The following is a 23,373-nucleotide window of genomic DNA, read 5'->3' on the forward strand; positions in this document are numbered from 1 at the left end:
AATGAGGAGTTGAAGTATAAATAGAGTAAACAGCATAACTGAATACATCTTTGTTCCAAATTTTATCCTGGTGATGGAATGACCTTCATAGTTAATTGCATCCTTGTATCTCACAGGCTGTGGGACTATAGATCATGTGTAGCACACATGACTAATGTACTTTAGTCCGGATCCTTCCTATCATGCACCACATGTCTGCCACAACAAATTTCCTGGCAAAAATGTTATTTCAAGGTAATGTGTATAATAAAAATCTTCTCTTGGTGTCGCAACAATATTATTTCTCCTCTGACAGCATTGTTAGAATAATATCCACATTGATTAATACTCACCTGCCAATTCAAATAGGAACATATGTTGTGGATAAGGATAGTCATGCACACCTTCTTACTCTTATAAAATATGAAGACTAAAGTGACTTCTTGGTGCAATTCAACAGACGAGCTCATAAAACACCACGCATATTACTAAAAAAGCAGGAGCTGGTCTTAAGACTATGATTTTCATTTCAATAATTTTAATAATAATTGTTTCCTCTTACAGAAGGATATATTCTCCCCCTCTTATTTTTTTACTATGGTAAAATATACATAGTATAAAATTTACCATGTTAACTATTTTTAACTGCACAGTTCAGCAGCATTAAGTATATTCACAGTGTTGTGCAACCACCCATCTCCAGAAATGTTTCATCTTCTCAAATTGAAATTCCATACCCATTAAATAATAACTCTGTTTCCTCCTCCCCCCAGCTTCTAGCAAACAGCATCCTATTTTTTACCCTACTCTATGAATTTGGCTACTCTAGGTACCTCATATATGTGAAGACATAGAGTATTTGTCCTTCTGTGACTAGCTTATTTCATTTAGCATAATGTCTTCAAGGTTCATCCAAGTTGTAGCACATATCAGAACTTCCTTCCTTTTGAAGGTTAAATATATTCCATTGTATGTATATAGCACATTTTGTTCATAAAAGTATGTATTCTTACAATTTATTTTTATATTAAAGCAATATACACTATAACTGCAATTATACTGATTATAATATATTGTGTTAGCCTAGAGTGAGAACAACCATTATCAAGCATCTGTTATGTACCAGCTTTGTACACTAGAAACCTATATAATTTTACTAACCAATGTCACCCCAATAAATTTAATAAAATTTTGAAAAACAAGACATTTTTTAAAATGAGATATTACTCTAATTTTAGACATGAGAAAACTGAACACAGTGAATGTGAGTAAAACTTATCCAGTGACTCACAGAGTAGGCAGAGGGCTGGGATTCAAACCAGATGTGCTTAGCTCTGAGGCCTGTGCTCTGTTCCCTCCACCACCTAACTGCTTAGCCTGTGATTAGGGTACATTGTGTTATATGTAGTGGAATTGTGCTGGACATGCAGATATACAGTTCAATTCTGACTCTGTTGCCCAGTAGCTGTGTGACGGTGGCCAAATCATTTGGCTTCTCTAAATTGCTTCATCTGTAGAAGGGAAATAAAAACAATAGTGATGGTAATGATAATGAGAGCTACCATTTTTGAGTACTCACTTTGTGCTAAATACTAAGTTTGTCTTATGTTAGCTCTTCAATCCTCACGATTTTTTATGTCCTTCCTTTTACTTACACACAAGGAAGCTGAAATACATAGAGGTTAAGGCCCAAGGTCACACCACAGTAAATAGATTCAAACCCAAGCCAGTATGGCTACTAAACTTGCAGTTTAACCAGTACTCACTGGTAGGAGGTTGGGAGAATTCAGAGAAAGCACGCAAATTGTTTAATTCAGTGTCTGACACACAGAAACCTCTCAAAAACTGTCAGTCATTATTTTTATGACCATGATTTATTTGCCATTTTTCTATATCTGGTTCTAAATGGCTGCACCTGCTCTTCCTCTCTTTTTTTTCCTTGAAAATGTTCCAAGGGTGGGAGGGGAGACTGAGCATCCATCAGGAAATTACCCTCCTTGTCTCTGGACCTGCTCTAAGAAAATGCACAAAACAGCAAGGACTTCTACAAAGTCGATTCAATACCAGGCCTATTGTGCACTCTTATTACTCATGCTGAATTTAAATGAGGTGAGGATATAGCTCTTGCATGCTGTTGGGCATAATATAAATCCCTGAGTTTAAAAATTTTATTCTCTCCCATTTACCCCGAAGCTAAATTGCCAATGCAAAAAAGATTCTGAGAAAGTCACTGAAAATATTGTTGTTCTCAAGAAACATGAAAGAGCAAGAAGATGACTAAAACAGGATATATGGCCTGCCAAAGTACCCAGCTTATTATTATGTATTTTTAAAATTCTAGATTGTTATTTATTTGGATTAAGGTCCTTAGATGATAGTATTTATCAATGGCTACCAATAAATAATCATAGGTTTTGATTTCTATAATTACATTGAAATGTCACTTATCTCTTAATAAGTAAGAGTTGGAGCTAATATTTTCATATACCAAGTTCAAGGTTTGGCTTAAGCCTTTGCTTCACAATAGCTACACTCACAACACCTATACTCACAACACCTACACTCACATACCCCCTGATTCCCCCAATACTAGGCAGGCATACTTGTACATACACCATTCAACAGTCATTTACTGAGCAACCTGCAGAATCACTTCCCTTTGGAGAACACAGTCTAATACAAAACAAGAAACTGGTCTTAAACTAATTCATAATTTCATTACAACCACAAATATGTTTATAATTAAATAAGAATCAAAAATATCAGAATTTGAAGGTAAATTAGCAAGTTTACAAATTTGATGGTTTTTAGAGTTAAAGAAACCTTGCATCTAATTTAATATCAATTTTTTAAATTGTATATTGGGTTTGAGTTGGTACAATGGTTTATGTTGGGCATACAGTAGTAAATAGAGTAACAGTCCTTACAGTTAAGATAGGTATAGTCTAGAAGTAAAGACAGGTTATCAAAGTCGCAGGATAAGTCAGTGCTTTCCATTACCTCCTTAAGACATCCCAACTGACGTCTATGCACTTACCACTTAATGATTAAGTTGCATGTTTTCCAAGAATTAGTTGTATTCAACAGCAAACCTGATTATGTTAGTTGTACTTCTTATTGTAATTACATTAATTATCAAACTTATATAAATTGATGTTTCTATAAAAACTGCTTTAGTGTTTTGAAATGATTTGATACAATCAAGTTGCCAAAATACTGCTGCTAGATTAGGAGTTGAATGAGACAACTGTAAAAGGTTGAAGAGAAAATTATTCTAGAAAAATTCTGCAAACAAATCATGTCATAATTCAAAATATCGGTCCATATTTACAACTGGTGTACAAATACAATTACAATAAACTGTGACCTAAGCTGAGCATAGCACAGCCTGGAGGTCAGGCCTACCAGAGAAGTGACTTAAATGAGATATGAGAGCAGAATCAGTCAAGAAGAAGGGAAAGTACTCTGAGCAGAGGGAGTGCATATCCAAAACCTTGGTGACAAAAAAGGTTTGAAAAAAGCTTAGTGTGATTGAAGTGCAAATGTTAGAGCCTGTGGTAAGGGGGTGAGTCTAGGGAAATTATCAGGACACAGATCACGAAGGCCGAATGTAGGATTCTGGAATTTTTAAAACAATGAGACATCAATTAGAAGTTTTTAAACAAGAGTGACATGATCAGATTTTCTTCATAAGATCCCTTTGGCCTCAGTAGAATCAGATGTCAGGGAAGAGGGTAGAAAGCAAGCCTGAAGGCAAGGAGACCGTGAAGTGGCCATGAACCTGGGCAGCAGTCTAGTCACTACGGTGGAGACAGAGGCAGTTAAGGTTAGTCTAGTTGCCAAGAGAATAGAAAGAACTGAACAGATCAAGAGAAATTTAGGAGATAAAATTGGCATGAACAATCAATGTAAGGGGTAAAAGAGATGGAAAGTCAAAGATGACACTCAGATTTCTGACTGTTAAGGGGGTAATGGTGCCATTTAAAGAAATAAGGAAAATGGGAAAAGAGCAGGCAGAGGAGATAAGGTCTACCCAGTTCTATCTTATTATATAAAAAAGGAAGCAAATTTCTAGAGAAAGTTAAGTCTTTTACCTTAAGCAACAGACTGAGAAATTGAGTTCAGCTCTTCTGATTATCACCCCCTCCCTACCCCATCTATTTCATTCTAACCACACAGTATATACACCACCCATGATTCTATCTAGGGTTTTATTCCAGACAGATCTTTACCAAATCCCCAGATATGATTATTAATGTTCTTTCATCCCTCTCCATGCTGTGTTTCATGCCCACCCCCATAAACCTAAAAACCTTGGCGTAGCATTGCATTGAACCCTACTGACTTGAGTTTCACACAGTAAAATCTTTTATCAGTTTCAATGGAAATCCAACCCACAAAAAGATGAATGAAGCAGGCCTTCTGTGAAATAGGTTGAAAATAATTGCATGTCAGGTTTGGGCGAGGAGCCAGTGAAGTATTAAGTGAAAATGTGAAGGAGCAGACCCTCCACTGCTCTGAATTTGAAAGCTCAAACATTGGGGCAGGGAAATATTTTATCCTCATTCGATGGGCATGTGATTTATTTCCTCTGACTGCTAATTGCTGCAGAAAGTGGAGAAGTGGATTTCAAAATGGAATTTAAAACAGCTTACCTGGCTTGAAAAATACTTATGTGGCATTGGTTTGAATTTACAGGCTCCTACAGGGATTAGCATAACACAGCCAAAACAATTTAGGAGCTAAACAAATGGGTACTTTCTGGAAATGTCTTTATTTAAAGTCTTTAGCAGGAGAAGATGAGTGAAAGAGGATAAATTTTAAGCCCTGAACAGAAAGGGCCTTTATTTGGTAAAGTACTCCCTGTGTTCAATTTTTCTGTTGTAATTGTTCTATTGTAGAGAATGCAAAATTTCGACTGGCTAAGAAATACTGATTTTATTCATTTGTTCATTCACTCAACCAATACTTATTGAGTGCTTATGGAGGCAGTCATTGTTCTAGACCAGTGGTTCTCAACCAGCAACTTTGCTCCTTGTACCCCCATCTCCCCAGGGATATTTAGCAATGTCTGGAGTCATTTTTGGTTGTCACAGTTGGAAGGTGGGGGTGCTGTTGGCATATAGTGGGTAGAGGCAAGGGATGTTGCTGACATCTACAATGACCAGGGCAACACCCTGTTACAAAGAATTATCTAGCCCAAAATGTCTGCAGTGCAATGCTGAGAAATCCCCTACTAGATACTGGCAACATAGCAATGAAAAAACAGGGGAAAACTCAGCTTTTATGAAACATATTTTAGTGATGGGAGAGAAACAATACACTGATTAATAAACAAATACAGAGCATGCCAGATAGTGATAGGGCACTACGAAAGAAAATAAAGCAGATGGTGGGTAATGGTTACTACTGTGTAGAGAGAAGTCAGAGAAGGCCGCACTAACAAGGTGATTTTTGAGCAGAACCTAGAGAGACATAAGTCATGATATGGAAATGAAGACCAATCCCATGATCCCCTCATTGTCCTCTTTAAGAAAATAGAGCTGTTTGCCAATCATGCATGAATTTAGGGCAAAGAGAAATTTAAGGTAATTTATGAAAAAATTATCTGAGCGCCATTGCTTTTTTGCCCTCTTTCACCAAAACCGTTATGCTGGTTTAGATATAGGAATATAAGATTCTCTAATTTTTATATATTTAAGACAAATGAGAAACAGTTGGCTTTGCTCACAACCAACTGAAACAGACTCTATTAATTTAACGTAATCAATGACTACAGATCACAGGTTCCAAACAGCATCCACAAAACAGTGAGACACGTACCATATATTAAGTTTATATGAATACAGTACAAAAATATATATTATAACGTAGGGTATACACAGTGAGTTTATATGAATAGGCTGTTACTACACATGGTCATCTGATGACAGGAAAAGGCACCAAGGCTTAAACACAGACATAAACATGGAGAAGTATATTAAAACAAGATCAAATTATGGTTGAGTCTTTTGTTTGGTATGATCATTTTTGTTGTTAATTTATACATACTTATAGGAACATATAGCAAAAAAGATACAGGATTTGAGCTTCTCTGATAGGTTTATCCCAATTTAAAATTTCATAAGATTAATGATTCATTGAAAGAAAATTTTAATTACAGCTATATGTTGATTATACTCTACATATGAAAAATCAAATACATTAAAAGAATTTCACTTGCAGCTGCAATATAGTGAAGCTTCAATTTTGTCGGAGAAGTATTGACCTATAACACCAAATATGTATATGTTGTAACCTGGAGTTTCCAAACTTTGTTATTATTTTGTATTATAGTAAAATATACACAACAAAATTCACTACTGTGTTAACTATTTTTAAGTATGCAGTTTAACTGTATTAAGTACTTTCACATTGTTGTGAAAGTATCACCACCATCTAGGCAGAACTTTTTCATCTTCCAAAAAAACTGTACACATTAAATGCTAACTCCCTCCTCTCCTTTTCCCGAGCCTCTGGCAAACACTATTCTACTGTCTGTCGCTATGAATTTGTTTAAGCCTAGGTACTTCATGTAAGTGGAATCAGAGAACATTGGTTTGCTGCCTGTCTCACTCAAGAGGCTAGGTTTGCTTCTGCTTTATTTTTGCATTCTCAGGATCTAGTCAGTACCTGGCACATAGGAGCCCCTAGCAAACGCTTTTTGAATAAATTCATTAAAACTGAGATCTCATTTTGTTTGGCCAAGGAATTTTTTCTATTTTCTTGTTAAATTAAATTTATTTACATTCTCTCTCTCTTTACAAAAAGAAAAAAGGAATTTAGAGAAGTTAACCCCAGAGTTGATTACAATTCCGTAATTAAGTAGTGGGGAAATAAGAATGACAGAATTGTAAAGGCAAGTATACTGATCATAAGGGTCAATAGAGTTGTAATTAGTCATTGAATATCTTTTAATCATTAGGTAGTCATTAAGCTGACCATCTACCATATACCAGGCATTGCTTAAGTGCTAAAAAAAAAAAAAAAAAAAAAAGAGTCAGTCTCTATCCCCAAGGAGAATTATACTCAAATGGAGGAGAGAGGCAAAAATAGAATACAGTAGCATGATTTCAGAGCAATAGGTGGTTTGAAGGCCCCTTAAGGGGATCAGAACATAACACACCAAAATATGTCCCTTTGGCATATTAACTATTTTGATCTGAAGGCAATTGAGGAACAGCAGATTCAAGAAAGTCTCTCTGAACTCACCCTTTAAGAGAATTAAAAACAAGGTATACATTTCCTGTGAGAAAGATGTCATCCCTGCATCAGGAAGAGGAGAACATTGTCATCACTGGGATGGGATGTTGACATCAAGATGAGTCTGTACAAGCAACTTCACTAAAATAAATTCTCTCTTCCATAAGTTCCCCTCAAATACTTCCTATTCACTTTCCCACAATTTAACACCCCTGTGCCAAGTTTCATTTTCCTTTGTCTTGTTACAATTTAAATTACCTCCATAACTTAACATTCTTTGTTAAAATGGTACATATCCCCTCGGTCTGTTTCTTTATGATTTTACTCTTTCTATGAAGCCCTCCATGACATGTAAAAATATTAATATCAAATGAAATGTATATGTTTTCCCCCCTATTAATCTTTTTCTGCGAGTTCAACTCACAGACTCTAGTCACAGAACCTAAGAGGATAAAGGAAAAGTCTTTTGTGCCATATACCACTGTAAGTAGGACAGTCAGGGAAGAATGCTCCAAGAAGTTAACAGAAACCTCAATTTTGAAAATCAATACTCGCTGAGATTTGGGTGAAGAAACTGTAAGGCAGGGAAAACAGCTAATATAAAGGCCAGGCATTAGGTGCAAATTTGACTCTCAGCTCCAGGCTGAGAGTCAACAAATACAGTACACTACTTGTTTTTATCTGGAAGGGGGACATGTTCTAATTCTTAAGAGAAGCAAACGTTTTTCCTTGAATAAAACTGGATGGCACCGAGAGTGGTAAACAATGTCTTCATCAACTATTTCAAAACAAAGACAGAAGCAGAAATCTGTGACAGCTTTTTGTAGTGACCCTGGAGACCTAACATTAAGAAGCATTCAGGAAAGACAATTTCTGTGATGGGTGCAATGACTCAATGTACTTAGAGCAGTAGCTGGGTGACATGACCTTTAAGTTTCCTTTTTTAAGAGCTGGGTGTCAGATAGTCAAGATTACATTCTCTATCCAGGGCCTCAGTGCAGGTATCTGAGAATGTTCATTTGTTTTCTCATTCATTAAGGAAGAAATTGCTCTGAACAACCCGGGACAAAGGCTTTTAATCATAACACTCTATTTTCCTGCTGCAATTAAGACACAAGTTAAGCTGACTTCATAGAATTCTTTTTTTTTTAAGTTTATTGGGGTGACAATTATTAGTAAAGTTACATAGATTTCAGGTGTACAATTCTGTATTACATCATCTATAAATCCCATTGTGTGTTCATCACCCAGAGTCAGTTCTCCTTCCATCACCTTAAATTTGATCCCCTTTACCCTCATCTACCACCCCCCTCCCCCCTCCCCCTTTGGTAACCACTAAACTATTGTCTGTGTCTATGACTTTTTGTTTCTCATTTGTTTCTCTTGTTCTTTTGTTGTTTTTGGTTTATGTACCACATATCAGTGAAATCATATGGTTCTCTGTTTTTTCTGTCTGATTTATTTCGCTTAGCATTGTAATCTCAAGATCCATCCACGTTGTCACAAATGTTCCTATATCATCTTTTCTTACCACCGAATAGTATTCCATTGTGTATATATACCACAACTTCTTTATCCACTCATTCTATTGGAACATCACCTACCCAGATAAAGAGCTACTTGTTTCCAGCATATAATTCCATTCTTTTCATGTGCAAATGCATACACTACTACCTCCACCCTCCACCCCATCCTCATTGCTATAGAATAGGGCTTTCACAGTTTCAGATGTATATTAGGTTTTATAGAGATGCATATGTTAAATAAAAAAATAATAACAGGCATGAAATTAACGAAATAGTGTCAAGATATTCAAGCAAAGTGGGAAATAGAGATCATTAAATTATTGCTATAGGAACAGGTTTGCTAAACCTAACTTTGTAATTTTGTTTCCTGACAATTAAACAACAAAAAGCATTTGTTGAACAGCAACACTCTGGCAGGGGAATGTCACAATAATTCCAAAGGAAGAATGTGTATTCCAAAATGAAAATTTGGGCAAGTCAAGCTTTATCTTGGTAGTAGAGGAAGGTCATCACCTTATAAAAGATGCTGCTGTCATCATGTTGCTTTGATTTATTACTCATAAGCCACACAGATAAAACACCTCCTAAGTCAATGAATTGCATGCATTCTATTTTGCAAATATTTAAAGTGCCTGAGCTCAAATCCAAGCTCTACCACCTGAAGGAGTTCAGGAGATGCCACCCCAAAATCTGCCACTTTGCTATATTGAATATTTTGAGCTGAGGGCACTTGAAAAACAGCAGATGCAGAGAGAGGTTTTCTCCAGACACTGTTCTTTCTGCCTAAAGACAGATCCTCCAAAAGGAATTCAGTTGTCGTTAATCCCCTTACCCAGATTTCCATCAGCCAGGAAAGATTGACTCTTGTCACAGGTGAAGAGACTAGAAGTCGACACCACACCCGACAAACTTTGTCACAAACTATGATATCTCCCATCTCTTCTTTTAAGGGCCTATTCATCTTTCATAAAATTATTTACTCTTCCCTAAGGGGCTTACATTCCTCTTCCTTTTCCCCTTCCCCTGTTAAGACATATATAAACTCTCAAATCTCACTGTTTTGTTTTTCCTGTGATGCCCCAGGGCACATAATATTAAAAATTAATACACGTGCATACCTTTTCTCCTGTTAATCTGCCTGTTGTCAGTCTATTTCATAGACCCAGCTATCAATCCAGGGAAAGTAAATGGAAAGTCTTTCCTCTCCTACACATCTATTTTTTAAACTATAAAACCAGCACTGACTGTTGGGGTTAAATCACAATGCATTTTGGACAGAAAGCGGGCCACATACTAAACCTGACAAGCTCAGGGGAGGCCTGAATGGCAGGCCTTACAAACTCAGAGACCAAAATAACCACAGAGGATGGTCTGAAGATAAAAATTCCTAACTAAAAGCAGGTCATAACGAGTAGTCACATCCTGGGCCTGTCGCATTCTTGACAAAGGTCAGTCTGTATCTCAAGTGAGCCTGTTGATTGTCTTTTTGCATCTAGGACAACATACCCTTCATACCCTTGGAATGTCAGAGTAATTTTCTTTCTTCTCTAGACCTGTCAGGGCACAACCTCCCACCAGAGCAAGAGACCATAGAACCCCCTCATTCTTATCTTATTTCCCGTATATCATCGCTATGTGCTGTAATTATTAGCAAACCTATACTCACCAATGTAAAAGAAGTATGTCTCTCTCTGTTTTAGTTTTTATCCAATTTCACAGATATCCCCACTTTGCGTTCTCCTGCCTCCCTAATTTACCACCAATAAATTTCATGTAACCCCACCCTCCCTTTCATCTCCTCCTTTGATTCTAATGTATAAAATAAGCTCTAAAATTATCATTCTTCAGAACTTTTCTCAGTCCATTGAGATTTTGCTTCCTGGCAATTGTCCTCAGTTTGGCTCAAATAAACTCTTAAAACACATTTTCTTAGGCTGGATATTCTTACGTCACAGTGTGAAATCCCCTGAGCCAACATAGAACCTAGCAGATGAGACTCACCTAGTCTCTCCCTTCCCTTCTCTTCCCTCTCACTTTCCACAACCTAGTGCAGGAGGGCAATATCCTGAGGAGAGGTTACAGCCAAAACCACTCCTATTCAGCCTTCCTCAAGTGTACAAATGGAGACCAACGTACCATTTCTACACATTTGGAAGTTTTAAATGAAGCTAGAAAACTGTTGAATAAAATATGTTATTTCCTTCTAACTTGATAAACATATTTTCATAACAATCTGGAAGGCCAAGTTCAAATTTAGATTTCTCAATTCAATTCCCTCTGAGTTTCATGCCAAAATCTGTCAGGAGGCCCTGGAGCACACATCCACCTGCCCAATCCTGAGGTCTGCATCCTTATTCTTCCCTCTACCAGTGCTCTCCCACCCAGAGGGCCTAGTAGGCAGGGTGTGAACACCCCAGCATGATTGAGTTCCACACACACCTCCATAATCAACTGCCCCTTAGGCACACCCGCAACCACTGGGAAGAATGGGAGTGGGAAAAGGTCTTAGAGGCCTTGGAGCCAGTATTGGGGCCTGTGGAACAGAAAATTCCATGGCCCCACTTACCCTGCACTTAGTCTACAAATGAGAGTAAGGAGTCCCAGGTTGTTGGTAACCCTGGCCCCAAAGACTGCCCACATACTTGGTGGAGAGGGGACTGCAGAGGGACATGCTAAAGCACAACCTGGAGCCAAAGTTTTCCAGGTTCTAATGGTGATCTTGTTTACCAGTTTAGCAATTCTTGCAGTAATTCCATCTTTACCAGGAAATTGATACCCACAAAAATACTGAAGTTAATAGGATTATGGCATCAAGCAAAAGTAATTCTGTAAAAGGAGGATTTTCCTTTCCTGTCTCAACAGAAACAAGGATAAGTGTAGCTTGAGTGCTTTTCTCTCACTCATCTTTTCCTCAACTATGTCACTATTTAAGGTACATTTCTATGCATAGAAATACAGCTGAGCTCTTTCTCTCCCTTCTCCCTCTCCCTCCTCCTCTTTCCTTCCTTCCTTCCATTCCTCCCTCCCTCCTTCTTGATTTTTCATCTTGTGTTTTGACAAACCCGTCACTTTTGTGGACAAAAAAAGTACAATTAGAAACTGTACCTTTGAGAAAGTTAAAATGTTTTCCTATCACAATGTGGGCCTAGTGGAATAGCTCAAACTTTCTTGATTTCGGGAACTCACATTTTATTTGATTCATATGGCTCTTTTAAAAACTGCAAAATACCTTTACTGAAACAGAAGGAAAGCAAAATTGCATGCTTCTTTTTGATTCCCGTGCATGTGACGAAACAGAAATTACTTAGTTTTAAAATTACTTTGATGTTTATAAAGATGTGCCCTTCAAACTATGAGAGACACTTTATTTGCATTGGTGTCACGTTACTGATCCAAGTACTTCCCATTTCACTAAAGGATTCATGGAGTTGGGGAAAGGGGAAGGTGTGACTTAATACTGAAAGAACAGGCAGGAGCAAAGAGGGCTTGTATCGCTGGGATACAAACATGCACAGACAGATGAACAATTTGTTCCATGTTTCGTTGGGCCTTGAACAAAAATCACAAGATCTTTCAGTGTTAACAACTCATCCTACTCACTTATGGATTTGTCTCTGTTCTTAAAAATCATTACAAGTTAAATGGCTCCATATTCTTACAAGTTTAACTTATTATTTGAGCCACTTGATCTCATACTGCAAAATCTGTTTTCCTATATAAAGTCCACGTGGTAGGGTGGTTCCTCATGATCACCATAGTGACAAAACTTCAGGCTTTCATAAAAATAGCCAAACAATCCTTTCTTAATGAGAATAATATGATAGACTTTGCAAAAAAACAAAAAAAAAACAAAAAGATCACAGACCTATCATGAATTGGAGGTGTGATTTTGACTTGTGTTATCAGCAACAGTAATGACATTTTACCCAACCGCTCTCACTTTCACCTGGTACTTAATAAGCAAAACTATGCACTGACCAAAATATTCACCAGAGGCTTAATATGGCCACTGTCTTAGTTTGGGTGCTCTAACAAATATATCATAGACTGGGGAGCTTAAACAACAAAGATTTATTTCTCACAGTTCTGGAGGTTGAGAAGTCCAAGATCTAGGTGCTCACAGATCCAAGGTCTGATAAGGGTCCTGTCTCAGGGCAGAGAGAGAGGGAGGAAGATCTCTCATGGCTCTTCTTATAAGGGCACTAATCCCATTCATGAGGGCTCCACCTTCATGACCTAATTACCTTTCAAAGACCCAACCTCCTAACACCATTGCATTCAAGATTTGGCTTCAATATATGAATTTGGTGGTGGTTGGGGGAACATAAACATTCATCCTATAGCACCCACCTTAAAAGGAAACCTATAATGTCAGTAATATTACATAAGGTTTTCAGAAAAAGCTGCTGAATGTTAATCAATAAACTTTTCATAAGAAGTTTTAATCATTACAGAAATATGTCTCAAATACACACACACACGACTATATCTATGTCTACATACAATAGATAGATTAGATACATAGACAGATAGATAGATAATCTTCATCTACCCAGACACACTTGTGCATCACTGTTTAAATCAGGCACATTTCAAATGTAGAATTCATACATATAATTATATACATAATAATTTCCCAAAGAAAGGAATTTAACAACTTAGCCAGTAAATTTCCCCTGCTTTGATCACTCTCTATGGCTTCCATTAAAATGACAATTAGGAGTTGAGCCAGCCTGGAAGCTAAGATGATATACTTGAATTCTGAATGGAAGAAGAGGAATGAACTGAGAGGTATATGGTCCAGTATGCTCTAAAAGATAGAGTCAGGAATGAGATAATCTTCCACTAAGAGTTATTTGTTACATAGGCAATTCTGTAAATTTTGATCTCTGCTATGTTTATCTCCTTTTAACTGAAGAATCATCTTTACTGAGGAGGCCAAAGATGGCAGTGTAGATAAATACTGTGCCTGCTTCCTGTCATGAACACACTAAAATTACAACTAAATTGTAGAACAATCAACCTGGAGAACCACCTGAAGTCTGGCTGAACAGAAGTTTTATAACTAATGATATGAAGAAGAGACACGTCAAGACTCGTAGGAGGAGTGGAGACATGAAACGGATTGGCCCCAAACTTCCATGTGGTGGTTGAGACCCAGGAGGGATATCTCAGCCATGGAGGTTCCCCCCAGAGAAGCGAGAGGCCCCAACCCCACACCAGCCTCCCCAGTCCAGAGTACTAGTGCTGGGAGGAGGAGTCCCCACAACAACTGGCGGTGAAAAACAGTGGGGATTCCAACATCCAGGTGGGACAGAAGGTTGTGGGAAACCCAGCTGTCCTCTTAAAGAGCTCACACACAGACTCTCATTCACAAGCACTCACCTTGATGCAGGAGGAGGGACGGTAACTCGAGGGGGTGTTGAAGGCATAGTAGCAGGCAGACTGAGGTGTGTGGCTTCAAAGGAGGACTTCAACTGGAGGACTGTCACTATTTTTCCTGTGTGGGGTTCTATGCAGCCAGCAGGTAGATGCCATCTTTCCTGTGTTGAGCCCACCCCCTCACAACCAAATCTGAATCTGATTGGCCTGGTGAGCTCTGCTCGCTCCACTGTGCCCCACCCAATTCCCCCCAACGACAAGGCACTTTCTCAAGCAGCAAGCCCCACCCATGTTGCACTGTTTCTTGGAAAACAATCAGTCCGACAGACCCCAGGCAGGCAGCAACTGGCCTCCTTGTGCTGAGACTTTTGCTGACTCGCTCCAGGCTCAGCACTGGCTCCAAACCAGAGTCTACATTAACCTGGTGACCACAACTCTTCCCACCCTACTGCCTCCCTGAGACCCTGCCTCACCCACCTTGGGTACAGCACTATGTTTTATCAGGGGCTGAAACTTAATGAAGCTGGCAGGTGGCAGCAGGCCTTGGGCTATCCTGGCTTTTTGCAGAGCTATCCCAGACCCGGTACTGGGGGCAGCCATCCGTGGTTCATAACATGGCCTTTCCCAAGTGCCTCCAACTTCAGCACAGGCAGTGAACAACCAAAGATCACTATGTAGCTCCTATCAGGTAGTCCATGGCCCATCACAAGCAATGGGTGATCTGAGCCTGAACCAGAGCCCCTCCCAAGAGGCTCTCGAACTTGGAGGTTGGTTTCAGACCACAGCAGAGCACCAACCAATTAGCCCCACAAGTAGCACACCCAAAGGGCGATCTCAATAGACACCAGAACCCACTGAGGTGAATCCTACTCAGTGGGTAAGCCCCCCCACCCCCCTGCACAGCAGCCTGTACGCTGCGGATGTGGCCAAAACCCATAGCCAATGAGCCTTAGGGTCGATCCTACCCGCTGATGTGTCAATAGCACTGCAGGCTCAACTATAACAGGAGGGCACACAACCCAGACAAGGGACACTCCTGGAGCACCTGGAACAGGTGACCAGGGAGACTGTGCCAGGGCCCTACAGAGCACCTACTGCATGAGACCACCCGGCAAGACTGGTAGACATAACAAGACTAACACATAGAAACAAATATAAAGGCAGCCAAAATGAGGAAACAAAGAAAGATGCCCCAAATGAAAGAGCGGGAGAAAACTCCAAAAACAGAACTAAACAAAATGGAGGCAAACAACCTACCAGATACAGAGTTCAAAGCAATGGTTATACGAATGCTCGTGGAACTTAATGAGAACTTCAACAAAGAGATAGGAAGCATAAAAGAGGACCTGGAAACTATTAAAAAGAGCCAATCAGAAGTGAAGAATACAATAACTGAAATGAAGAATGCACTAGACAGAATCCCAGCAGACTAGACGAAGGAGAGGATTGAATCAGCAATTTGGAAGATAAGGTAGCAGAAAATACCCAATCAAAAGAGCAGAAGGAAAAAAAAAAGATTAAAAAAAAAAATAAGGATAATTTAGAGACCTCTGGGACAACATGAAGTATAACAATACTCACATCATTGGGGGACCAGAAGGAGAAGAGGGGAAAGCAAGGGATTGAGAATCTATTTGAAGAAATAATGACTAAAAACTTCCCTAACCTGGTGAAGGAAATAAACATAAAGTTCAGGAAATGCAGAAAGTCCCAAACAAGAAGAACCCAAACAGGCCCACACCAAGACACATTGTTATTAGAATGACAAAGATTAAAGACAAAGAGAGAATCCTATAAACAGCAAGAGAAAGGCAACTAGTAATTTACAAGGAATCTCCCATAAGATTGTCTGCTGATTTCTCAACAGAAATTTTGCAGGCCAGAAGGGATTGGCACAACATGTGATGAAAAGCAAGGACCTACAACCAAGATTACTCCACCCAGCATAGCTATCATTTAGAATCAAAGGACAGACAAATAGCTTCCCAGACAAGAAAAAGTTAAAGGAGTTCATCACCATCAAAACAATATTGCAAAAAAATGTTAGAGGGACTTCTTTAAGATAGAAAAAAAAGATCAAAATTATAAATAATAAAATGACAATAGCTACATATATACCAACAATTACTTTCAATGCAAATGTATTAAATTATCCACTCAAAAGACATAGGAGAGCTGAATAGATAAGAAAACAAGACCTTTACATAAGCTGCATATAGGAGAATCACTTCAGATTGAAAGACACACACAGATGGAAAGTAAAGGGATATAAAAAGATATTTCATGAAAATTGAAACAAAATTTTAAAAATCTAGGATCACAATACTTATATCAGACAAAATAAACTTTGAAACAAAAGCTATAACAAGAAACAAAGAAGGACCTAGTAATCCCACTCCAGGGTATGTATCCGAAGAAACACAAAACACTAGTTTGAGGGGATATGTGCATCCATATGTTCATTGCAGCATTGTTTACCATTGCCAAGATGTGGAAGCAGCCTGGATGCTTATTGATAAATTAAAGGATAAAGAAGAGGTGGAACACATATACAATGGAATATTGCTCGTCCATGGAAGTGAATGGGTTCTTGCCCTCTGCGGTGGCATGTGCTGAGTGAAGTGTCAGACACAGAAAGACAGATGCAATGTGATTTCATTTATATGTGGAATATAAAGAACAAAATAAACAAACAAAACAGAAACAAACTCATAGATACAGAGAACATTTTGATGGTTGCCACATAACACGGAGGGTTCAAGGTGAGTGACAAAGGGAAAGGGACGAAGAAGTACCAATAGGTTGTGACAAAGTAGTTATGGGGATGTAGGGCATAACACAAGGAATATAGTCAATAATATTGTAATAACTATATATGGTGTCATAATGGTACTAGATTTGTTGAGGTGATAGATAGAAGAGGGTGGGGGCCAGGGTGAAAAGGTAAAGAGAATAAGAAGTACCCATTGGTAGATATGAAATAGTCATGGGGATGTAAAGTAAAGCACAGGGAACACAGTCAATACTATGGTAGTAACTATGTATAATGTCAGGTGGGTACTGGACTAATCAGGGGGATCACTTCTTAAATTATATAAATGTCTAACCATTATGCTGTACATGTGAAATTAATATAAAATAAATTGAATGTCCAGGTATAAAACAAATAAGTAATGGGGATGTAACACACAGCATAGGGAATATAGTCACTAATATTTTGAAAGCGTGGTACAGTGTCAGGTGTTTGCTGGGCTTATCATGTTGATCACTTCTTTGGGTATATAAATGTTGAATAACTATTGTGTACACTTGAAACTAATATAATATTGTATGTTAGCTATGTTTCAATAAAAAGCTTTTAAAAAAAAGAACCGTCTTTATTAATGGACACATATATCCTCACATATGAAGATACAAGGGCACTTAATTCAGGCCTTGCTGCCTTTCCTCACACTGATTCCTTGCCTACACAAGACAGTCCAGTCTTTCATTCTAGCTGAAAGACTGAGAGCTCACTCTGTGCTGGGCATGATTCTAAGTGCAGAGATGGAACAGTTAACAAGACAGGTAGGGTCTCTTTCATGAAGTTGGGGGATGAGAGATGGGAGAGGAAATGAGAGTCAGTGACAGAAAGTGAGAAGACAAACATGATTTCAGACAAAGATAAGTACAAGGAAGAGGTTAAAACACCCTTCTCTCTCCGTTCTGCACCTTCTTCCTCAACCCCACCTTATCATCTCTAAGGCTGTCTAACAATCTCCTCCACCCAATCCTGAATAGATCATTTCCTCCTTTTGTAGACACATTGATCCCAGCTTCACTTCTATCCTGTCACTTTATTGCATTTGTTTACCTGTCTTAGCTTTCCCAAAGAGTCTTTAAGCCCCTGTTGAATAAAGGTCAGACTTTTTTGTTGTTGTTATGATTTTGTAGATGTAATTCCTGGCATGTATTCTAGTTTTGCTCACCATAGAACATTTTCAATAAATTAACTGAACAAATCTGTTGAAGAAATAAAGATGTCACTAACAGAAGGTTAGTATGGAACTATTATTGTACATCTTGAGACTTAGTAGGAATGACTATGTTGATGTGATCATAATCTTTTATAAAGATTTTACCCTGTTGTCATTAAAACCATGTTCTATTGTTTAGTCTAGTAGCTTTCACCCAGTGTATCATTTTTTTTCCAAGTTACAATTTAGGATTCACATTACTAAAGTGATGTCTGTCAGAAATTGAATTGAACAGGTATAGAGTAAGAGTTAAGAGGCGAGCCCAGAGGTACCAGAGGAAGATCTTATATTTCCCAGAACCCAGAGAATTTGCTTCCAGGGAGACCGGAGAGAATTGTAACACTCAGTGAGCAATGCGGCACTGACAACCGACTAAATAATTTGAGGCTGTTTTCCAGTACTGGAAAGCACTCTGTGACCTCACAATGGCTTCGGGCTATCTAAACTGAGGGTGCTAACCAGCTCAGGTCTTTATTTAGTGCCTCCCAGGTAACTACCAGTTGTAAGGTAGGCAAAGGAAAAACTCTTGACATTGCAATAATAAAGAGCATCTTGAGGTGATTAGGACTCATTTGCATGATAATGGATATAGTAGGACCACAGCGCAAACCCACAAAACTGATTGCTTTGAATATTAATGAGAAAATGCCTTCCGTTGTTGCCAAAGCTGCTACATTAAATATCAGACTTGGATTATATTAAGAGTCACGTCTAAAAAACATTATTTATCAGGAGACCAGCCTATCTCTACAGCTCTGACATTCTCCTCCTCTACATTCCTTGATGATTTTTCTCCAGCACAGCCAGTTGTAGGAACGTGGCTTAATTCCCGAGTCTTTCCTTCTACCTTTAAAGACAGAATTCCACAGATCACAGGAAAATCACAAAGCCCGTGGAGAGCACAAGAAGCCTGAGGTCGTCTGCAAAGTAACCAACAATCATCAGCTGTAATTTGTGGCCACAGACTTATTATTTTAGTTAAGTTTAGGAAGTGAATAGCAAAAAGCACGTTTCCCCGAAAATAAGACCTAGTTGCACAATCAGCTGTAATGAGTTTTTTTGAGCAACAATTAATATAAGACCCAGTATTATATTATATTATATTATATTATATTATATTATATTATATTATATTATATTATATTATATTTATATTACATTATATTATACTATATTATTATTATATCATATTATATATGACCGGCTCTTACAGTAAAATAAGACCAGGTCTTATATTAATTTTTGCTCCAAAAGACACATTAGAGCTGATGGTCTGGCTAGGTCTTATTTTCGGGAGAAATACGGTATTTTCCGTTTTTATTTTGCTAACAGAAAATCTGAACCCAAAAGGTGCTGAATTAGTGAATCTCAGACAGAAGAAATATGTTATTAGGGATGAAGCAGTGGGCTTTTCCTGAATTGCTATATATGGTTGCTTCATCAAAGGACAGAAACTAGTTGAAATGGATTAGTAGATGAGGAAAATTTGGATTAATACAGGGCAAGTCCCATTCTATCATTATGATACTCATTATTCCTAGAATTAAAAATAACTACTTTTTATTGAGCACACCAGGTGTCAGCTAGTATACTAGGTGTTTCTTGTAATTATCTAACTTCATTGTCCCCAAAATACTGTGTGGTAAGTATCATTATCCCACTTTCACAGGTAGGTAAACCGAGGCTCAGAAATTTTAAATAATTTGCTCAAAATCTTATAGGTAGTAAATTGAAGAGACAAGAGTGGAAACCAAATGTGTATAATTTCAAAATTTACATTCTCCCCAATGTATCCTATTCCTTGGGAATAATTTCAATGATCAAATGATACTCCTTCCCCATTTATGCAAACATAACACAAAACTTGATTTTGCCGTTTAATTCTGAGTTATCAGGATTTTTAAAAAAAATATTAGCTCAGAATAGGAATCTTTAAAGATTTAATTTAAATGTATTCAACTTATTTAATGTAATTAATTTGCATAACTAAGTGCAAGCACAGTTTTGAGGAAAGAGACTTGCTAAGTATAAGCTTGTCCCATTGATTGTGCTAGCCTTAGTACAGTTTTTCTGTCCAGAGTGAAGCTAGTGGTGTGATACGAGGGCTCAAACACACACTGTGCTCACAGAAGGAGAGACAGGTTCTGGAGGATCACATAACAGGTACGGTAGTGAATACTTAAAACGTTGCACAATATCAGCATCAAAATAAAGTTTTCTAGAACAAGTGACCTTCAAGAGAAAGGGAGGAAAAAAAAAAGAGAGAGAGTGAGAGAGAGTGAGAGAGGGTAGACAGGAAGAGTTAGAAATTCAAGGCCTGAAGCAGAGGACGTGTTATAAGAACTGCCAAATTATCTCACAACCATCACAAAATAAACCTGAAGTTATTTCCTCAAAAGCCATTGAATCTAAGTGTGCTAAATATCGCTTACCATATTTGGATGTTATTCGATTCACTCTAAAGGAATGAACACGTAAGTGATTTTCAACAAATCCTATTATACCATCCTGCTGACTGTAACACTCCTTATTTTTCACAGTCACGATTGTAGTTTCACGTCCCTATTTAAGATAACCACAATCACACTTCAGGGCAATTACCTAGACAGATCTCAGAGTGTGGCATCTCACATCTATCTATTGAGATAAACTCTCTTTTGTAGGTTTCTAAATAATTTGCTTTCTACTGCTTCCCACTTCTTAAGTTGGGTGGAGGAGAAGGAAGGGGGGAAGGCAGCAGGAAAAAAATATATATTATTCTCATCAAGAAAAATACTTCAATATTAAGAATAATCCAGAATTGGCTCTTTAACTACTGAAGCACATAATAACTTTTTCCTATAGTTTATGAATTACGTTTACTTTCACTTTATTATTATTTTTTCTTATTCTTCTCTTATAGAGGAGGTCATATTTGATTTTCTCCTCTGCCTTAAGTGTTTTCTTTGCAAATGGAAGAGTAGGCAAAAAAAAAGCTAGGAGGGCAGGACCCTGAAATAATTGATTTCTCTTGGGTTACCTTGTAATTTCTGATTGTATTCGGTCCTGTCAGACTGGCTCCTCCTCAATGTACCAGAGTGGTCCCCAGAAACACTGCTCTCAACCACAGTGTCAGTCTTCCTTCTCTCCAGCATATAGAGCCTGGGCCTCAAGAAAGTCAGGTTCTTTTTCTTGGTGACCATGTTTTCTTTCCCAGTTGCTTCTTTGGGCTCCATCTGAAGCAAAGGCAAGCTTTAGAGGCTTGCAGGAAATGGCTGGTTGCTAAAGTGCCTCAGGGTTGAGGGTTAAAGCCACTAGAGTGACGAGTTTAACGGCCCCCTTCTAACTAAAGGACTCTGCTCCTGGGTTACCTGGCTGTGACTGCCACCTCTACGGAGTCCCAGAGCCCCACCCCTATGAGGTCATTCTTTTTTATACCTCGAATCCAACAGGGGAAGTTGCCACCTGTTACCTGAGAGACCTGCAGCACAGAGCTAGGCAAAGCAGGGACTGCACTGTCACATGCTACTGAAGCAAACAAAACTCCCATTGTGTGGAGCAAGGGCTGGGGGTTGGGAGGAAAGGAAAGAGAACAAGGTGAGGCAGGGAGGAAGGAAAGTACATGTGACTGAACCTGTAGCTTATGGGTTGAAAGTGTGCCGATGGGTGTGCACAGGTGTGCTCTGCAGCCTGCAGGCAGATGTGGGCTTGTGTGTGTGACCTTCAGCTAGACTTACTCACCGGAGACCACGGAGTTAGTGTGAGGCTCAGAGAATTTGCATCTGCATCACAACAGTGGACACAGAATCATGTTTAAGGTTTACTGTGGGCACTCATTCATGCTTCCGCCTTGAAACACTAACCATTCTATTATTTACAAAAAAAAAACGTACTTGCCAAACCCTGATCCTCATTCCTGAGGAAACAAAGATTCGCACTTGAGAGAGGTCTGGCGGAAGGCACAGGAAGAGAATGTCTGAACAGGCTTTCCTCGGAGCCTTCTCATTTCTCCTCTCCTCGCATTGCCCTTGCCTGAAATGAGTCGTTTTATGGTCCCAGCCCCTTTTATAGTCTTCTGAGTCCTGGTCCTTAGGAAAATAAGCACCATGTCTGGGTGTGATTTCTGAATGATCTTTTCCCCATCTCTTTTGCAGATGGAGTGACAAAAAAGGCAGCTCACCTTGGGAAAATAAGAGGAAAAATGTTTGAAACTGAGAAGAGATATGTAGATAGTAGAAAGGATAGTGTGGTACACGGATTGGGAAAGGGAAAGGCAAATAGTGATGGGCCTTTCATTCATTTTTTTGAAGTTGTTTTTCCTTTACTCCCTGAGATTTCTCAAGGGGAAACTTCTCAGAAGCTCTGGGGATGTGGTGAATGGTTTGTTTGCCCTCGTTAAAGAAAAGCGGGACCCTCAGGAGGAAAATAGATTCTTTTTTCTTGTATAGGAACCACCAAAATTCAGCTTTGTGCTGCCCGTTCTGAATCATGGTTAACTGTTGTTAGACAAGGTTTATAAATGAGGAAAAAGAGATAAAAAATATTTTTTCAACTCAGGATGTGTGGGCTGGAAACAATTTGCATAATTAATTTTGGAAGATAAATGACAAATCTTCACCCACCATAAAGACATATATAGTTTGGCATATTGAATGTCTTTTATTTAGTATAATTGATAGTCTTTTTTAAACAAGCCCTTCCAAGAATGTTTAATAAATGCTTTTAAAGGCACACTCATCACTAAGATATAAAATGAACTTTTTAAAATTCGTGTTTAAAATATCTCAATTGTATTCTACTATTATATATACATATAAGTGTATGATGTTTTGTGGATTCACCTGGTTACAAACAGACATGTACTAGTAGACAAAGTACTACTGCAAAATTGTACAGTTAAAACTATAAGACTTACAGAAAATATGGGATTAGGGACACAGCAGTCAAAAACTTTGTCAGTGACCCATAAAAAACAGATAGAAAATGAAACAAAAAAGGTAGCACAGTTTAACATGTAATAAATAGTTAAGGAATATATAAGTATTACAATAAATAAGAAATTTTATCTTGAAAAAAAGCTGAAGGTTCCTTGTAGAAGGGGGCTTTATAGGGTCATAGCTTATGAGTCAGCAAAGTGATGGAAGATATTTGAAATCAGAGAGAAATGCATGCTGCTAGATGTGGGTGGTATTGCTAAGGCCACAGGCAGGGCCCTGAGGGCTCTGGTCGCCTGGAGGGTTGTACATGGG

At 38.4% G+C, this 23,373-nt stretch overlaps 1 protein-coding gene across 2 annotated transcripts in view; it reads right to left on the bottom strand.

Moving 5' to 3' along the window:
- Positions 1–21,500, bottom strand: part of ARHGEF38 (Rho guanine nucleotide exchange factor 38) — a 118,182-nt gene extending 96,682 nt beyond the window's left edge. Inside the window, exon 1 of one of the 2 annotated variants that reach the window (XM_019738889.2) lies at positions 21,165–21,500. In XM_019738889.2, the coding sequence (XP_019594448.2) occupies positions 21,165–21,360 (196 nt within the window). In that variant the 5' untranslated portion in view covers positions 21,361–21,500. Of the gene's footprint in view, positions 1–14,132; positions 14,246–21,164 lie in introns of those variants that run through there. The other variant, XM_074322784.1, reaches the window with a different exon arrangement.
- Between the last annotated feature and the right edge of the window lie 1,873 nt (positions 21,501–23,373).

The sequence above is a fragment of the Rhinolophus sinicus genome, linkage group LG02 (assembly GCF_036562045.2).
Source record: "Rhinolophus sinicus isolate RSC01 linkage group LG02, ASM3656204v1, whole genome shotgun sequence".
NCBI lineage: Eukaryota > Metazoa > Chordata > Mammalia > Chiroptera > Rhinolophidae > Rhinolophus > Rhinolophus sinicus.